The 20254-nt window shown below is 38.0% G+C and overlaps 1 protein-coding gene across 1 annotated transcript in view; it reads right to left on the reverse strand.

Annotated features, from left to right (window-relative positions):
• Window positions 1-964: 964 nt before the first annotated feature.
• The window catches only part of dclre1a (DNA cross-link repair 1A), a 52851-nt gene continuing 33561 nt past the window's right edge, over window positions 965-20254 (reverse strand). Inside the window, exons 8-9 of the mRNA XM_033033914.1 lie at window positions 2044-2185; window positions 965-1529 (exon numbers count right to left, since the gene is read on the reverse strand). Of these exons, the coding sequence (XP_032889805.1) occupies window positions 1357-1529; window positions 2044-2185 (315 nt within the window). The 3' untranslated portion in view covers window positions 965-1356. The remainder of the gene's footprint in view (window positions 1530-2043; window positions 2186-20254) is intronic.

Genomic DNA, 20254 nt, shown 5'->3' on the forward strand with positions numbered 1-20254 from the left:
ATCTAAATGCATGCATATCTTATCCCTCAGAATACTCTCTAGTAACTTTCTGACTACAGATGTTGCTCACTGGCCTGTCGTGCCCAAGCTTTTCTCTGCAGCCCTTCTTAAATAAAGGCACAACATTTGCCACCCTTCAGTCTTCAGCACCTCACCCATATTTAATGAAGACTCAAATCTCAGCCAATAATTTCCTCTATAGCTTTCCACAGCATCTTCGGATACATCTGATCAGGCCCAGGAGATTTGTCCAGCTTAATACACATCAGGATCGTCAGCACCCACTCGACCGTAATACTGATTGCCCTTAAGACGCATCAATTGACTGCCTCAAGTTCCCCAGTCCGCAGGTCTTTCTCCACAATAAAAGCAGAGCAGAGATACTCATTAAGGACCTTGCCCATCTCCTGTGGCTCCAGAGCTACCCACTTTCATTCCAGAGGGTTCTCTTACTCTGTAGGAAGGAACTCCCGATGCCGGTTTATACAAAAGATAAAGACAAAATGCTGGAGTAACTCAGCGGGACAGGCAGCATCTCTGGAGAAAAGGAATAGGTGACATTTCAGGTTAGAACCCTTCAGACAGATGGTGTCTGAAGAAGGGCTCCAACCCAAAACATCACCTATTTCTTTTCTCCAGAGATGCTGCCTGACCCGCTGAGTTACTCTGTCATTTTGTGTCTACTTTTACATCCCATACTCTTTGGTTCCTCTTGATGTACTTACAAAATCTCATGGGATTATCCTTAATATCAGTTTGAAATACCAGACTTCCCCACAGACAATATCTGTAGGCAAAACAAAATGTACCAGCATGAGACACACTATAACTGCAGGATAATGGTCCAGTGTGGTAAATATCTCAGCTTCATGTGGAGGTTTTGCCTTTGCTGAAAAAAAAGCTAATAGCTATTTTTCATGGTTCCTATTCCTGTGTAATTGAAATAGTCAAACTAAAAACCAAGTTCAAGGTCACATGTCTTTATTCATCAAATCATATTAAAATAAATGAACTTGCACCTGTATTGCACCTGCATAAATGTATTGCACCTTGAACCAAATCTAGTCTGTTTTCATAATTCATGTGCAAGTACAGTACAACTACTCACAAAATAACAACCCTAAAATCTTCCTACATGGTGATATTCATACTCACTCGCAGCAGATCATAAGGCAATCCAATGCAGTCAATATTTTATCCAAATAATCTGTGTAGTTTTAAATATTATGGTATAATTACTTTACATTTACATTCTTACATTTCAATGTACATTCAATAATCGCAAAACATCTTTCGAAAAGATTTTGCTTAATTCAAAAATAGCCATTTATAAAATCATTAACACATTTTTAATTATCACGCAGTATTCTTTTGCACGGATTCAATCATCCATTCATTAAATATTTTCTCCATCACATTTCTTTCTTGCCAACTACCATTATTAACTGTAGGAATAATTTTATCTGGTTTGACCCATTGTACAAATCTCTTCATCTCAAGGTAGCTGCTGTGTTCACTATAAGGTACACCTACAAGAAATTGGAATTTCAAAAAGGAAAAGGCAAATTAATAAGAGACTAATAGTAGATAACCCCACACCACTCAATACATATTAATTGTGTAAACCATGGTTTAATTGTGGTTTCTTAACTCTACCCTGGCTTATTTTCTCACAGAAATTGTAACATAGATTAAGTAATGCTTATTTTTAGAAAGAGAGATTGAGCAACAAATTACAAGAATTTAACAAAATTGAAGGTACACAAAATTGCTGGGGAAACTCAGCGGGTGCAGCAGCATCTATGGAGCGAAGGAAATAGGCGACGTTTCGGGCCGAAACCCTTCTTCAGACAAAATTGAAACTGTTTATACCATTACTTAATTCAAACATAAATAGGGTCTAATTTTCCATATTTTGGCACGTTGCTTATTGCAAAAGTAGATTGTAACTGAACAGAAAACTATACTCCTGCACTTTTACTAAACTCAAAATTCTTAAATAACACAGAATACTTCCACATGGCTTACTACTAATGTACCAACCATATATAGCAATCCTTCCTTGGACACGAGGCTTGATGTTAAGAACTGGACCATGCTGGCTCGAGTATGTCCATCCAGTTGGTTTGAATGCTACAATTTGGTCATACTGTCCTGGAAATTTATTCATATGTGCTTGTAAACTCTAAACAGAAAAAAACAGATGAAACAAAATGGTAAAACGATCAGAAGTTGATCATTAACAAATATTATCTGTCCAATGTAATTAAAAATGTATTAACATGCTAATCATTTTTGATAGGAAGTTAATTTACACACATTATCAAGAGCAAATTAAAAAGTTAGAAAGTTGAAAGCATGTTAAAACTGATTTTCTAAAGACAATTTCCAGCAACAGCATTTTCACAAAGTGTGCCTTCCTGCAAAAAAATTTAAACACAAGTAAATGCTGTTGGTTTCATTTAAAGTTTGTTGTGCAATGCTTTTCATCTGTATTGGCCCCTAATGATTATTTTGCAACAGTTCCTTTATTTTTCTTGGTTATTTATTGCAATGATGTTAGAAGAACTACCTAAAGCCAGAATGTGGTAGTTCAAAGCTTCACTCCAAACATCTGATTGTAAAATCTAGGCTGCTAACTTTAGCAAGTTGTGACTGCCTTACTCAAGTGGGCCTGAAAAAAAAGATTACAGTAAAATGGCATCTCAAGACTTTGTCAGTACCAGAATCAGGTTTGCTAGACTATTGCATATTATTCCTCTTGATATCCCAATGCACGTATAATTAGTTTTTCTTTGTTTAAGATGTTACGAATCACAAATACTTCCCTGGAATGTTTTAAATGTGTGCGAGAATCCAGGTCCCAGTAAGATTAAAGGGTGAATAGGGAGCAGTGCTTCATTAGGTTCCAGGGGTGCAAAGGAAATATCAATCACGAGTCAGATGCCGAACTGTCAGGATTTCTGCATCGTTAGTGCATATTTTTGAAATTTTACTGAAAAGACAGCCAGTTATCTCTGGTACACTGGCCATTATTTCATTCTCTGATTTAAATCTTTTTATTTGAATTTCACAGCAATTTGCATACATACAATGATAACAGACAGTGACAGTCAAGGCATAATTGTGCAACAGTATGTAAGCGACCCTCAAAGCCCTTACCCTTACCCACCTTCAACCCACCCGAATCAGGTCGGAACCAAACGGGGACAAACAACACTCACATACGTACACATCCACACAAATATGGTAAGATAAACAAAACAAAACGTACTTAAAAAAAAAAAGGGGTCACTAATAACAGTAAATAAGTAAGTAATTAAATAAATAAGTGTGGGGAGGAGGGGGGGGGGGTAAGGGGAGAGCAGCTGCAGTAGAGCAGAACAATGGTGGAGAGCACTCAGTCCTCTTTCGAGTCCGGGGACAAGTTGAGAGAGTTAACAAGTTCCAAGAAAGGGTTCCATGTATGTAGGAATGTCTTGGTAGAACCTTTGAGAGAGAACCTACGTTTTTCAAGCTTTAAATTTATTATTTCATTCTCAACCAAAACAATAATGCAGATCATCCAATCATCAAAAACACTTATTGTGGAAGTAAATTGGTCGCTACGTTTTATATCACATTACTGATTACACTTCATATGTACAACATTTATATTACAGTTGTATAAACATTGGTGATGTAGCATTTGGATTATCGGGTTCAAATTTGGTCACCTTGCTATAGGATGGATGTCATGAAGCTGGATGTTGCCTGGGCTCGAGGGCCTGAGCTATTGGGAAAGGTTGGGCAGGTTATTCCTTGGAGAGCAGGAGATTGAGGGGTGATCTTAAGAGTATAAAATCAGAGAATAGATTGGGTGAATGCACAGTCATTTACCCAGGATAGGAGAATTGAGAACCGGGGAAACACAGGCTTAAGACGAGAGGGGAATAGATTTAATGGGAACCCGAGAGGGTTTTTATCCGATCAGATGGCGATCGGTATATGGAACGAGCTGCCAGAGGAGGTAGTTGAGGCAGGTATTACAACATTTACTTAGACATGTAAATTGATACGGTTTAAAGGGGTCGGAACCCAATACAGGAGATGTGATTAGCTTAAATGGGGTATCTTGGTTGGCAAGGACGAGTTGAGCTGAAAGCCCCGTTTCCATGCTGTATGACTAGGACTTTATTGACCGCATGAAGTCTTGGGATTTTCTGACATGAATTAAGGTACCACAGAAACGAAAGCCTCTTAAATGAAAGAACTTAATCCTGTATCTGTAGACTGCAGACAGCTTGATTGTAATCAGTTATACTCTTTTCACTGACTGGATAGCACACACATGACAATAATAAACAAAACTAATCTCAGCGGGTCAGGTAGTATCTCTGGAGAACATGGATAGGTGACATTTCACCAAAACGTCACTTCCCTATGTTCTTGAGAACCTGCCTGACCTGCTGAGTTACTCCAGCACTTGGTGTCCTTTTAAATGTTGCCTTTCCTACTGTCAAACGTTATAGATTAGAGCTTTTAAAATCTCACTGAGATTCAGAGTAGTTTAAAAATTATAATTGCTTTAAGGATGACAATTATTAGAAAGATAAATGGTCTTCAATTGCAATTTGATTAACTGGGAGCAAATGGAAGTTCACAGTTCCCTTCAGAACCTCTGATCAGAGCCATCATGACGAGGACCTTTATCAGCTCATTGATTATTGTGCACTCCTTCATACATCATGATAGTATGAAATCTATAATATCTAAAAGTAAGATTTGAATCTGACTGCAACACACCCATAAAAACAGAAAATATTTTTACTTCCCAACATTTCAGGTTCAAGACTATTCAACAGAACGGGTGGAAAACAAATGTTAGTTTTAGATTCAGATTCAGATTCAGATTCAATTTTAATTGTCATTGTCAGTGTACAATACAGAGACAACGAAATGCATTTAGCATCTCCCTGGAAGAGCGACATAGCAAATGATTTAAATAAATAATAATAAGTGATAATAAGTGTCCGGGGGGTGGGGGGGTGATTGGCAGTCACCGAGGTACGTTGTTGAGTAGAGTGACAGCCGCCGGGAAGAAGCTGTTCCTGGACCTGCTGGTTCGGCAACGGAGAGACCTGTAGCGCCTCCCGGAGGGTAGGAGGGTAAACAGTCCATGGTTGGGGTGAGAGCAGTCCTTGGCGATGCTGAGCGCCCTCCGCAGATAACGCTTGCTTTGGACAGACTCAATGGAGGGGAGCGAGGAACCGGTGATGCGTTGGGCAATTTTCACCACCCTCTGCAATGCCTTCCGGTCGGAGACAGAGCAGTTGCCATACCATACTGTGATGCAGTTGGTAAGGATGCTCTCGATGGTGCAGCGGTAGAAGTTCACCAGGATCTGAGGAGACAGATGGACCTTCTTCAGTCTCCTCAGGAAGAAGAGACGCTGGTGAGCCTTCTTGATCAGAGTTGAGGTATTGTGGGTCCAAGAGAGGTCATCGGAGATGTTGACTCCCAGGATGCAGAGAAGATGGAGGAAGAGTGTAAAGGATAAAGGCATTAACTCTAATGGAGTGACACAAAGAGAGTTAATATATAAAATTAAAAGCAGATTTTGCTTATTTGTCCATTTCGTGCATTATTAATAGCCAGGGATGTGGGACATGCTCAGCAAGTCAGGCTATAAAAATGGACAAGGAACAGCCACAAATCAAATGGGCGACATGCAGAAATGGCCAGTTTGGTCTGAGACAGAAATAGCAAGTTCCATAAAAAAGGAGAATTCAATAAAGTCTGGAAGGCTGCAACGTGCCCGGGTGGAAAATGTTTCTCAAGCTCCAGTTGGATATCATTGTAACAGTGCAATTGGCCACAGAGAGAGGTCAGGGTGGAAGTGAGATGGAGAATTAAAGGGGCTGGCAATCAAAGCTCAGGTTGTTCCTCTGAACTAAATGCAGATGCTCCGCAAAGCAATCATCTGACCTGCAATGTTAGTCCCCAACATTTCTCTTCCTGCTGGACCGTCCCTGCCACCCCTCTATGTTTTTTGGACCTTTTTATTTCCAACTATCATCAACATTTTTGACCTCCATTCCCCTTACCCACTCCAATCTCATCCCATTTGAACACACAGCCCTCCGTTCACTCAGCAGCAATCCTAACATGGCTATTAAACCCATCGACAAGGAAGATTCTGTTCTACTTCTACTGCGCTCAAATTTCCAGGATCTGCAGTTTTTTTGTTTTTCATTTACCAGCTTTTTTTCCATTGAGAAAGCATTGCTAATTTGTTCAATAGGAGCTGGGGGGGAAACTAACTGAAAATAGCATATTTCACTTTAAATTTGAAATTACAGATTTAACCACACTTGGAGCGTCCTTTTATTACAATGGAAAAGCACAGACACAAGCCTGGTTTTCTAATAGTATTCCCACATAATTCAGTTAAGTATGCCACTTCAGGGTCTAGCCAATAATATTCCAAAAGACAACTTTCTTTGAAAAGCAGGAAGTTCTTCTGATATTCTGGCCAACATTCATCTGTCAACAAACACCATCAAAACATGTTGTGAGGAAAGCGCTGTCATCTATCTATATTACTAAAAGTCTGTTCTTGACCGGTTTTGGCCATCTGTGCTGCGATTTCCGAGAGAACGCCGCCACCTACGGCTGTCATTTTTGGCCACCTTGCTCAGAGCCCCCCTCCGCCGCATGTGTGCCGAGGGTTTTTCCCGTCGATTAAAAATGACAGATATTAATGTTTTTACAAAATTCCCCATTCTCTCTGCTGCTCCCGCTGGCGGCAGGGGGGAGGGACTATAAAACCAGGAAGTGGTGTGCCTCAATCAGTGTCTGCAAGCTGGAGGAAGGCAGAGGGTCACGTTTCTCTGAGCTGTGAATAACACTGAACACATGTCTGCTCAAATGTAAGTGCCCTTAGTGGTTCTAAAATGCTTGCAGAATGTGTCTATTGGTTCTAAAGCTTGCAAAAAAAATGTCTATTGGTTCCAAAGCTTTCAAAAAATGTCTATTGGTTCTAAAGCTGGCAAAAAAATGTCTATTGGTTGTAAAGCTTGCAAAAAAATGTCTATTGGTTCTAAAGCTGGCAAAAAAATGTCTCTATTGGTCCTAAAGCTGGCAAAAATATGTCTATTGGTCCTAAAGCTGGCAAAAATATGTCTATTGGTTCTAAAGCTGGCAAAAATATGTCTATTGGTTCTAAAGCTGGCAAAAATATGTCTATTGGTTCTAAAGCTGGCAAAAAGTGTCTCTATTGCTTCTAAAGCTTGCAAAAAGTGTCTCGATTGCTTCTAATGCTTGCAAAAAGTGCCTTTATTGCTTCTAAAGCTTGCAAAAAAATGTCTATTGCTTCTAAAGCTTGCAAAAAAAAATGTCTATTTTTACTTATCAAGGGGTAATAGGCAAGGGTGTGCCTTATCACCATTGCTATTTGCCCTTATGATAGAACCGTTGGCCGAAAGGATTAGAAATCACCCGAATATTCACGGATATAACACTAAGGATTTAAAGAATAAAATTTCACTATATGCTGATGATATTCTTTTATATATTACTAATACACAAACGAGTATACCCACCTTATTAACACTAATTGAGGAATTCGGCTCTTTTTCAGGATATAGAATAAATTGGAATAAAAACGAAATTATGTCTTTAAAACCACAGGATTCGAGACACTTACTAAAATTCCCCTTCAAAATTGCAACAGAAAAATTCAAGTATCTGGGTATTCAAATTACGAGAAGACACAAATCATTATTTAGTGCCAATTTTATACCACTATTAAATAAACTGAATGATATGATTAAATTTTGGAAAACACTTCCGCTCTCATTGATAGGTAGAATTAACGCTATAAAAATGACTTTCTTACCACAATTAATATATTTGTTTCAAGCGATCCCAATATATATTCCAAAATATTTTTTCAAAAAACTAGATTCCACTATCACTAATTTTATATGGGATTACAGAACACATAGAATTCAACGAAAGCATTGTGCAAATCTAAAGAAGTTGGGGGTTTATCATTACCTAACTTTATGTATTACTACTGGGCAGTGCATATTAAGAACATAATGTACTGGCTGGATAGTTCCACTCAGCAGTTGGAGTGGATAAGAATGGAGAAAGAGGAGTGCTATCCACACGATATAGGAACGATCCTGCTCTCACCGATAAAATTGAATAGTATAATATATAAGAAGAAGCCAATTATTCACAATATAATAAGAATTTGGAAACAAATAAAAGTATCCTTGAAATTAAATAATTTATCAGTACTAACCCCACTATTGAACAACCCCGCATTCAAACCTTCTCTCATCGACAACACATATCAACAATGGGATAGACTGGGGATTAGGAAAGTAGGGGATATGTATGAATTGGGCAAACTGTTATCATTTCAACAATTTAAATTTAAATTTAAATTGAAGGATAATCAATATTTTAAATATATACAGGTATGTGACTTTATGAAGAAATATATACATAGATTTCAAACTATATTTTTAGACCCTTTAGAAGAAGCAATGAATATTAAGGCTGATTCACAAAAATTAATATCATACTTTTATAATAATATATTATATAGAGAATCACCCTCAACAGAAGCACTAAGGGAAGATTGGGAACATGAGCTAATGATAAAGATCTCGAAGGATAGATGGGAAAAGTATTTGATGAATACACATAACTGTTCTATTAATACAAGATAATTTAATTCAATTCAAATTATTACATAGACTATATTATTCAAAAACGAGGTTGAATAAATTTTATCCAAACGTCTCTCCCAGATGCGATAAATGTTTGTTTCAAAACGCTAATTTAACACATTCATTTGTAGGATGTACAAAGTTGAATACATTTTGGAGTGATATATTTGATATATTTACAAAGCTCTTCAAGTCAAGAATAGAACCCAAAATGGAATGGATTATATTTGGAATAATAGGAGAAGATACCAATTTAAATAAAGACCAAAATGTTTTTTTTAATTATGGGTTAATAATTGGAAAGAAATTGATACTTAAATTTTGGAAAAATACAACCATACCAACTGTTAAAATGTGGATTAGGAATATGATGGACATAGCACGCCTTGAAGAAATGAGACTCCGACTAATAGATAAATATGACCAACTCCTTAAGAATTGGTCTCCTTTCATCGACTTTTTGGAATCATGTGATGCAGCAGTACCATAAGGATTGCTGATTTCAGTTCATGACGTGGATAGATCTACATCTCCGAATATAGATTTGAAAAATTCTCTTTTAAGGGGCCTTTTCTTCTATTTCTACTTTCCACCTTTTCTTTTTTATTTTTTTTTTTATATCCACACCACACTCTACCATCTATTTTTCCACTCTTTCCCCTTTCTATTGTTTTCTTTTTCTTGTCTTGCTTACTCATAACATAAAACTAGAGGTTGTACATAGAATGGATTACGGTATGACATAGTTGGCACCTAAAATTAGGTCCCACTGTATTGTTTTGTATTGTATTAACTTCTAATAAAATAAACAAAAACAAAAAAACTAAACAAAAACAAAAAATATGTCTATTGGTTCTAAAGCTGGCAAAAATATGTCTATTGGTTCTAAAGCTGGCAAAAATATGTCTATTGGTTCTAAAGCTGGCAAAAAGTGTCTCTATTGCTTCTAAAGCTTGCAAAAAGTGTCTCTATTGCTTCTAAAGCTGGCAAAAAGTGCCTTTGTTGCTTCTAAAGCTTGCAAAAAAAATGTCTATTGCTTCTAAAGCTTGCAAAAAAAATGTCTATTGCTTCTAAAGCTTGCAAAAAATGTCTATTGGTTCTAAAGCTTGCAAAAAGTGTCTATTGGTTCTAAATCTTGCAAAAAAATGTCTATTGGTTCTAAAATGGTTCATACTAGCACTCCAGAAAGCGCCCCCCCCCTCCCCTGCTTGGCTTGGGTGTGCCTTGAAATTGAAAGGCACTACTTACTGCAATTGGTGGCATGAAGTTGAAAGGCACTACTTACTGCAAATGGTGGATTGGGAGCTTTGGCTTGAAGTTGAAAGGCACTACTTACTGCAAATGGTGGCTTGGGAGCTTTGGCTTGAAGTTGAAAGACACTACTTACTGCAAATGGTGGCATGAAGTTGAAAGGCACTACTTACTGTAAATGGTGGATTGGGAGCTTTGAATTGAAGTTGAAAGGCACTACTTACTGCAAATGGTGGCTTGGGAGCTTTGGCTTGAAGTTGAAAGGCACTATTACTGCAAATGGCGGCTTGGTTGCTTTGGCTTGAAGTTGAAAGGCACTACTTACTGCAAATGATGGCTTGGGTGTGGCTTTAAGTTGAAAGACACCACTTACTGCAAATGGTGGCATGAAGTTGAAAGGCACTACTTACTGCAAATGGTGGATTGGGAGCTTTGGCTTGAAGTTAAAAGGCACTACTGCAAATGCACTTACTTCCTGTTTGCACTGTATATTGATTTTAGATAAAACGCTACCACTTATGGCTGTGATTTTTGGCCATCTTACTCAGTCCCCCTCCGCTGAGCAGGTGCAGAGAATTCTTCCCATCAATGAAAAATAAAAGTGTTATTAGTTTTTTTTTAAATGTTGAGAATCTCTCTCCTGTCAATCACTCCATGAAAGCCACACCTTTTCCGGTGGGGGGGGGGGGGGGGGGGGGGAGGGGTTATAAAACCCAGAAATGTGGGTGTGGCTCAGTCTCTGCAAGATGAAGGAGGGAGAGGTCACGACTCGCTGTCTTTAGTGGCTTTGCACCCTACTTCAAATGGTATGAAACTGCACTTGAATTTGGTGGCCTTCCACCCTGCTAGAAGTGGTAAGAAACTGCACTTGAATTTGGTGGCCTTATACCCTGCTTGAAATAGAATTTCAAGGATTAGCCATGAGTCAACTACCAGCCCACCAGCCGTGAGTGAGTTGCCAGCACAACAGGCTTAATTGACTGAGACGCCAGCCCAAGAATCCATCTGGCGCACAATTTGCATACTAGCCCTCTGGAAACCAGTCCCTTCAGCCCACAACACCCATACTAGCGCTCCAGAAAGCCCCCCCCCCAACTGGCCACCAATATTATAATTGGTGGAGAGGTGGAATATTGCGTTGGATGACTAGCCCTCCTGTGTGATGCTAGGACCCAACGGGTCCCACTTAGTCTAGTATCTCTCTACAAACTAAAGTTTCATAATTCAATTGCTTTGTAGCAATTTAGGACATCTGTAAGAACCATGGAAATACAAGCACTTTTTCCAAATGATTTAGCATGCGTCAATTAGTTGAATTGCAAAGAAAGGTATTGCATTGTAAAATAAAATAGCACCCTTATTGATAGTCCAAATGTACATTTATACATTATATTGAAAATCTCAATGAATAAACTTTCAAAATATTGCAAATCCAGGAAAAGACAAAAATTCTATATTTCTTCTTTATTAGTGGGCTATTAATTGGTGCAAATATGCAGCAAGATTTTCATTGTTTTAGCACCTTTCCTAATCTCAATGTTCCAAAAGAGTTTCCTGTAACTTCTGCAGCATCATCATCACTGATACATTTTGCACAGTTTATGTGCACAGCAAATTTCCATCAACAGTTTAGTGATAATGATCAATCTGATTTTAGGGTTGTTGACTGAAGAACTGGTTTAGAGCCCTGGGATAACTTGCCCACTATACTTCAAAGTAATACCAGGGGGACTTTAACACAAAGTTTGACCTGTAAAATTGTATTTTTGAAACTGCAGTACTCTCTCAGCACAGTACTGGACTGGAAATCTAGACTTCTAAATGTAAGTGTTCTTGAATCCACAGCTATTTGATTCAGTAAAAACTACTTTAAACATCAGCAAACATTAATAAAGACTTATTTAGTTTAGAGATACAGCATAGAAATTGGCCCTTCAGCCCACCATTGATCACCCATTCTCATTATTCTACGTTATCCCATTTTCACATCCACTGCCCACACACAAGGTGCGACACAGACGACAGACGCAGGAGTAGGCCATTCCGCCCTTTGAGCCAGCACCGCCATTCAATGTGATCATGGCTGATCATCCACAATCAGTACCCCGTTCCTGCCTTCTCCTCATATCCCTTGACTCCGCTATCTTTAAGAGCTGTCTAACTCTCTAACTGTCTAACTCTCTTGAAAGCATCCAGAGAACCGGTCTCCACCACCCTCCGAGGCAGATAATTCCACACACTCACAACTCTGTGAGAAAAAGTGTTTCCTTGACTCTGTTCTAAATGGCTTACACCTTATTCTGAAACTGTAGCCCCTGGTTCTGGACTCCCCCAACATCATGAACACGTTTCCTGCCTCTAGCATGTCCAAACCCTTAATAAACTTATATGTTTCAATAAGATACCCTCTCATCCTTCTAAATTCCAGAGTATACAAACCCAGTCACTCCATTCTATCAACATATGACCGTCCCGCCATCCCGGGAATTAACCTTATGAACCTACGCTGCACTCCTTCAATAGCAAGAATGTCCTTCCTCAAATTTGGAGACCAAAATTGCACACAATACTCCAGGTGTGGTCTCACTAGGGCCCTGTACAACTGCAGAAGGCCCTCTTTGCTCTTATACTCAACAATTAAGCTACAAGCACATGCAAACTCCTCACACGCAGCACCTGACATCGGGATCGAATCTGGGTCTCTGGCTCAATGAGACAGCAGGTTTACCAGCTGTGCTGTATCGTTTGTTTCTTATCAAAATAAATTTTAAAAAATCAAAATGTGGAAAATTCCACGAATATTTGCTGCCATCAATTAGGGAAGCTGATCTGATCAATGCATATCATAAAATTGAGGTCAATACTTTATAAAGTACAGTCCACCATAATTATCTAGATTACCAAAGAGCAATTCCACACTAAAATCTACAAACTGCTTACAATTACTGAATCAACAATATTAAAAATGAGTGAAATATTCAAAAAACTATAGAAAAAACTATAGAAAAAACTATTGATATCCAATTAAAGAACACAATATCATATTATAAAATGACTCATTAAATAATTTAAAATATTATTTGCTACCTTACATGGCTAATGCTCAAATTCCAGACAATATGGTCATGTTGTCTAGATTCATACAAATATAAATTCTGCAGTTTTTTTTAAGTAGGAATAATTAGCACACTGACAACACATTTACTTAAATAGTCGTCAAAGTTTGAGTCAATGAGGGATACTTAACTTTAAGCAGGATTCAAATACGCCATAAAATAAATTGTAAAAATACCATCAACATTTATATCAGCTACACTGCTTTTCTGCTGGATTAATTATCATGCAGATCAAAAGGATTTTTCCTGTTGTACAACTGCATTCTATTTTCCAAAACCTAAATATATTACAGAAGAAATCAGTGATATTTGTTTCACATTTAACCTGAACAAACATCTTTGCAATGTCAATTATATTGTAAACAATAATTTAATATTTCATTTTTAAAACCTTTTTGTATAGGAGAAATATCCTATTTTGTTAAAACAACTTAATTAGCCACAATCAACTATTTCAGGAAAACAAACTCAGGAAGTAAATGGAGGATATCCCACAGAGACTAGTAAAATTTGAAGTTCTCTCTCACGTGAGGAGATTCAAATAACTTGAGTATTTTGCCCAGCTAAAGACTGTTTCAAATGAGACAAGATTCCCAGCCTGTACTTTTTAACCTCTTCAATACAAATACAAATGTTGCAAGAAAACACTTTGAAAATTGTGCCCATTCATGCAGAATTTAGGCAACACTAATTTAGCACTCAAATATTTCTCACAATATCAGCCTAGTCCAAGTATTCATTACTGTCCATGTAGTTAACAGCAGCAATAGAGTATAAAATGTCATTGTAGAGGGAATCTAGATATCACGGCTCAATCAAGGATAGCTGTGTTTTTAGCTGCCTCATCCCAAATTGTAAGATTCTTTTTCTGAATCCATTATCTCTCCCTCTAGATTTAAACAGACAATTTTAGTGAGTCTTTCGGACATGGTTCTCTGAACAAGTAAGACTCCTGTGATTCAAGTCAAAGTACCATGTTGGATGCTGCTCAGTGAAAACAATAATAGTTTAATAATTATGAAAAGAGGCAGTTTCAAATAACACATTTCCAATTTAACTAATTAAATGAACCCATTTCCTTTAATATGTTGGTCAGTAATCAGAAAACAAAGATTTAAGTTGATCGGTTGAAAAGTAGAGAAGTTCAGAAAATAAAACTCACTCAACAAATTGTGGTGCCCTGGAAGTGGTGAAGCTATAACCTCATTATGTCTAAAAAATACGAATAAACAATAGAAGATTTATAAACTGAGGTGCTATGGAACAAGAGCCAGGAGTAGAATTCACTGATGTGCATTTTTAGATAGCATGGATATTATGGGGTGAATGGCCTTTAGTGAATTACCTTTAAATCCAACCACCCAGTACTCTTCCTCCCTTAAGTCTGGCATAAGTGTATGCTGTTATAGTCACAATGCAAGATGGACAAATTAGTTTACCCTTAAAATAACTATTTAGTCATTAATTTTCAACTTTATATTTTGTTATTGGGCAATTTATGCACAAAAAAAATCACTGAATTATCACGACGCATCGCATCAGAGAATTAAGATCATAGAGGAAGAGCCGAATAAGAATAAAGGGAGGCAACTAGGGTGGTAACTTGCGAATTCCTAGGGAAGATGAATGAAGTTGGTTGTGGAGTGGGAAGGGTGTGAAAAGGTTGAAGGGCAAAGGGCGTGAATGTTTACTCTCAGGATGGAAGCGGAAAGATAACATTCCACAATATTTGAACCATCACACCAGTGCCACATGCTTCAAGTTTAATTGGAGCATTTTAGCTGCTTTGACATGGTTCAGTTGGTTACACATGAAAATAGATCCTTGTCCCTCAGATATCAAGACACTTTTACAGTTAACAGCAGTGAGCTAGGTTTATAAAGCCGGATAAAAATTAACAACTGAACCAGAGAGCAAGCGTGCTTCAGGCAATTCTTGAAAGTCAATAGGAAATGTCTCCCCATACAAACCTCCTTCACAAGCCCCAACTTCACAACCACTCAAACTGTCTGTCTATCAGTTAGGAAAGAAAATGTGAAATCATGTTTTATGTTCACATTTCCCAACTGATACAAGCAATTAAAAAAAGTGTGTGGTATTCGTTTTAGGTCTTGTGTAGGAATAAGTGAGGTGCGATTGTTGTGCTTAAAGTTTTATTTTAAAATTTGAAGTTATACATGGGTCGTTCTCTTCTACAGAGTATTCCACCTCAACCCATTGAACTATGCGGATGATCCATCCATACTTCTGGTCAAAGACACCCCCCTCCAGAATGTTGATGGTAGGACAATTAGCAATATGATCGCATTGATATCCAAGAGAATTTACTGGATATGGTCAATGTCTGGAACTTTGGTGGGGATAATGTTACTTGCCACTTATCAGTCCACGCTTTGTGGATACACAGATCTTGTTGCATGTTATGGACAGCTTCATTATTGGAGCAAGTGCAAAAATAGAACATTTCAATCACCAGACACTCAATTTTGACAATATGAAGGAATGGTCATCAATGCAATAGCTGTATATGGCAAAGTCTATGGTACTATTTCAAGCCATCCTTGTACATGTATTGGAGTTCAGGTGAGGTGCACAGTTAATATAGAAGGTTCTCAGTGGTTGGCATGGATGAATTGGGCTGAAAGATTTCCATGCTCTATGATTTCACTTCCAATCTTTCTGTCAGTGGGAGCTTTCCCATTTATTGTATTGATTTTAAACTTTGATAGGCCCTAATTTAGCACTTACTGTTTCTGTCCATACCGATACTGTAGATCTTTCATTGTTACAGAAAATGACACATTTGGAAATATACCTTTTGAATAAACTCCACGCAAACTGTTGCAACCAGATACAATGAACAATCTTGATGTGCTAATGTTTCAACTGAAGCAAACAATTTTAATGAAATGTTGATGCCTTTATCCTTTTCTTCAGAACCGGGTAGTAAATATTACCATAAGTTAATAAATTGAGAAAAACAGCTAAAGTTAATTACATATATGCCTTCTTAGTTGCCAATCTACAGAGGCGGAGCAATGGATAGATTGTACGGAAAACTACTTTAAAAGCAAAATGCGTTTATTTTACATTAATGTCATCATAACAAATGCACATAAACATAAAAGAATGAAGATTTTGGAAAATGCTGGTCATGTGTTATTTAATGCAGCCCATGCTTTTTAATTGAAATAAATGACCCAGTCAAATAAGTTTTTGCAGTTTATCAAATGTGGTATGGAACTAGTTCAAAGTTACATATTGATAGAAAATAGGAGACAAATTACAATTAAGAGCTTTTACATAGAAAGCACTTTATGTAAATGTACACAACACTGACCAAAGTAAAGTTAGAATATTTTATTGTTCTTTAAGTATTCAGGGAAAGACAACGATTTAAACAATTAAACATGATGATTATTAAATGCAATTGAAAAATATTTACAATCAAAGCAAAAAAAAGGTTGGCATCCTCTCAGGCTACATTTCAATGAAGTTAAATAATATCTATTTACGTTATTATTTTCCATTTACTGGTCAGTTCTTTAACATTTATTAGAAATAAATGGGCAGAATTGACCATACTTACATTTAATGTCTGCCTGTCATTGCTCCCAGTGGACATTTCAAAACCAATCCCAGTGCTGGAGTACAAGGACACATCAGCCAAAATGAGAAAGGTAGCAGATTTCCTTCCATAAAAGGATACTAGCAATCCAAATAGGATTTTACTGTAGCCCCACCATCACAACTGACACTTTTATTTTGAAAAGCAAACTCCAATTTAAATTCTACAGCCTCAGTGTTTTCATCTGAATTGGATCTTTGGATCATTATCCAGACCTCTAAATTACTGATTAACAATCATGATCCACTACATTCCCCCAGTTGCTTGTGAAACATCCAATGCAAATAACTTACTTAAAATAACTTGGATCAAACATCAAAATGTATTAATCTCTTGGAAAGCAAAAAGCCATAAGTGGAAACTCATGCTACAATCATATTCAAAATAAAAGGCAACTGCCAGATGTACTTGCAAATATGTGCAATAAATACAGATAGTGGACAGCAAGAAAGGCAGGACAGTCAGTATGGAGAGAAAAAAACACCTTTTCTTTAAAAGTGTTTCAATGATGCTACAGTCAGGCTTGGGGTTCAAATGCACATTTGACTCTAAATGTGATCCTCCTATTTTACAAATGCAATCCAGTGTGAAATTTGAAAAGAGAGGGGCAAAGTCATCAGTTTACATTTGCTATAGAAGGGTTATACGCAATGTCACTGGGTCATAGGGCTTGACGCACGGAGCCGCTCAATCCATCTAGAGGACATCGCAGCTTCCGGTATATGTTGTTAATACACGAAACGCGTACTTTCTTGCCTGTTAAAAACCGCCAAAATGTTGAATTTTTGCACTGTAAAAAATTGTGGAAATCAGGGTAAGCGTGAGAGACATGTACCCAACTTCAGAATTCCAAAAGTGAAGCGAAATGAAGGTAAAGAGAAGCGAGAACTGAAGGGATAACACCATTTAAAGTGCTTGGCAAATATTGGCAGTGCAGATATCGAAATTGAAAATATTGGGAATTATCGCGTTTGCTCACTGCATTTTATCAACAGTAAGGCATTATTTGTGTTTTTTCTTGATTCCTTTGGTATCTAAAAAGTCTCAGAAGTGATAAATCTGGCTGTAAATTTTGCTTCAGAGGCGTTTTCTTTTTGTATGTAAAAACCCACTTGAGAACCATGGGCGATTTTAAAATTTTACAGCCAGATTTATCACTTCTGAAACTTTTTAGATGCCAAAGGAATCAAGAAAAAACACAAATAATGCCTTACTGTTGATGAAATGCAGTGAGCAAACAGCCAATGTTCGCCAGGCACTTTGGCGGTTGTTGTCCCTTCAGCTCTCGCTTCTATCTACCGTCATTTCTCCTCATTTTTGGAATTCTGAAGTAGGCTAAATGCCTCTCACGCTTATCCAAATTTCCATAATTATTTACAGTGCAAAAATTTATAATTTCGGTGGGTTTTGACGGGCCCACTATGCTGGAAACAATGGTCAGTGCTTACCTATAGTTCATCGCATGTACTCCAGTTGGCGTAGCGTAGCAACAGTACGGGTCATGGGTCATGACCCGACTGCCGTGCAACCTCCCTATACACACTCATATCTCAAATTACCGACAACAAAGAAATAAGTATTATCAGGAAGGAAGAGGATTCCAGTATGAAATGATAGCTGCCTCCCAAACAGCAAAGTTGAAGACAAAAGTCATCCAAAATTAAACAGGCAAATTAAACAGAGTTGTTAGATTGGCTGCTCCAGCTAGACTGCAGTCTTATCACATACATAATTGTAGTACATTGCATTTTTCTACCAACGTCAACCAGATTTTATAGTTTAGTTTAGAGATGCATGGAAACAGGCAGATCAACCAGATCGGCACCGACCAGTGATCTCCGTACATTAGAACTACACTGCACTCTCGGGACAATTTACAATCTTTACTGAAGCCAATTAACCTACAAACCCATATGTCTTTGGAATGCAAGATGAAACCTGGGGTAAACCCACGCAGTCCTGGGGAGAATGAACAGATTCTATACAGACAGTACACGTAGTCAGGATTGAACCCAGGACTCTGGCCCAGTAAAGCAGCAACTTTATCACTGTGCCATCCTTCCAACCTTTGCAATGATTAATTGCATATATCTGTGGATTCAAATAGTTAAAATATGCCAACGGAACTATCTTTGTGTTGACTTGCTCAAATGCCTTTCTCTTGCAGATGCACGTTGAATCATCAGGAAAGCATCTGCTACCACCTTCAGCAGAGTGAACAGCCCTCAGAAGATTTTGTTTAAACAAGAGTTCAGAAGCAAAGTCACAGTACGTATCATCAAATATAACTCGTGACTGTGGGGGGGGGGGGGGTAAATAGTCCAGTCAGGGAGGGCTGCAGCAGTCAGGCCTGTGGCAGAGCCAGTCTCTGAGATGCTGCGGGGAAGGGTGAAGCCAGCCAGTGCGATTGAGAAGGACAGACAGGAGATTCTGTGGCAGTTTTGTTTCCACAGTGTGTGGCGAGTGTCTGGAACACACTGCTGGCCATGTGGTTAAGGCAGATATGATAATGGCATTTAAGAGACTTTTGGATAGGAATTTGGATATGCAGGGAATTGAGGATAAGGATTAAGTGGAGGCAGATTACAGTTTGCCTTGGCATCATGTCAGCACAGACATTGTGGCCGAAGGGCCTGGCATTGTGCAGAACTGCTCCATGTTCTATTGTTATCTGGCACAAAAATAAACTATTTGCATGCACAAAACAACATTTTATTTCGATTTTTTCACATTCTCTTGCTGATTAATTTGTGCACAGAGTTTTATTTGTTCACAATATAACATAAAACACTACAGCACATAAATAGGCCCATCAGCCTACAATGTCCACACTAAACATGATGATGCCAGGTTAAACTAATCTCTTCTGCCTGCACATTGTCCATATATCTCCACTTCTGCATCATGTGCCTATCCAAAAGTCTCAATTCCACCATCGTATGCCTCCATCACCAACCGTGGCAACGTTCCAGGTACCCACCACTCAATTTAAAAATCTTGACCCACCCATCTCCATTAAATGTTACAAAGTACTCCAAGACCCGTTCTAAACAAAATAGCTCAATATACATATTATCATATTCAACGGCACCTAGTTGTTAGGTCACTCTTGCAATGCGAATCCTCAGCAGTCATGGGAAGAAGTCACAGGGTGTGCCCTAGTATATAAGAACCGACCTTCCCGCTCACGCTTCTTTCTCTTCCTATCTCTTCATGAGTGTTCTGCCACCTCAGCAGGAGCTCAACCGAGCCCACAAGGCATTAGCCTCTCAGCAACAATGACTATTATGTTAGAGTGCTAATCGTGCATGTATATCCAACCTACAATGCCTGAATAAAGAATCCATTTATTCACAACGTTTGTGCCTCTACTATACATACACACACTTATATAAAAAAAACAAATAAACAAAAATAGTTCAAAGACAAAAATAATGCTCCCAAGTCTATGTAGTTGTAGTGGTTATAGTATTTAATAGCCCGATAGTTTTAGGGAAGTAGCTACTCCTGAACCAGGAAGTTACAGGTTATTA

The sequence above is a fragment of the Amblyraja radiata genome, chromosome 15 (assembly GCF_010909765.2).
Source record: "Amblyraja radiata isolate CabotCenter1 chromosome 15, sAmbRad1.1.pri, whole genome shotgun sequence".
In the NCBI taxonomy this organism is placed as follows: domain Eukaryota; kingdom Metazoa; phylum Chordata; class Chondrichthyes; order Rajiformes; family Rajidae; genus Amblyraja; species Amblyraja radiata.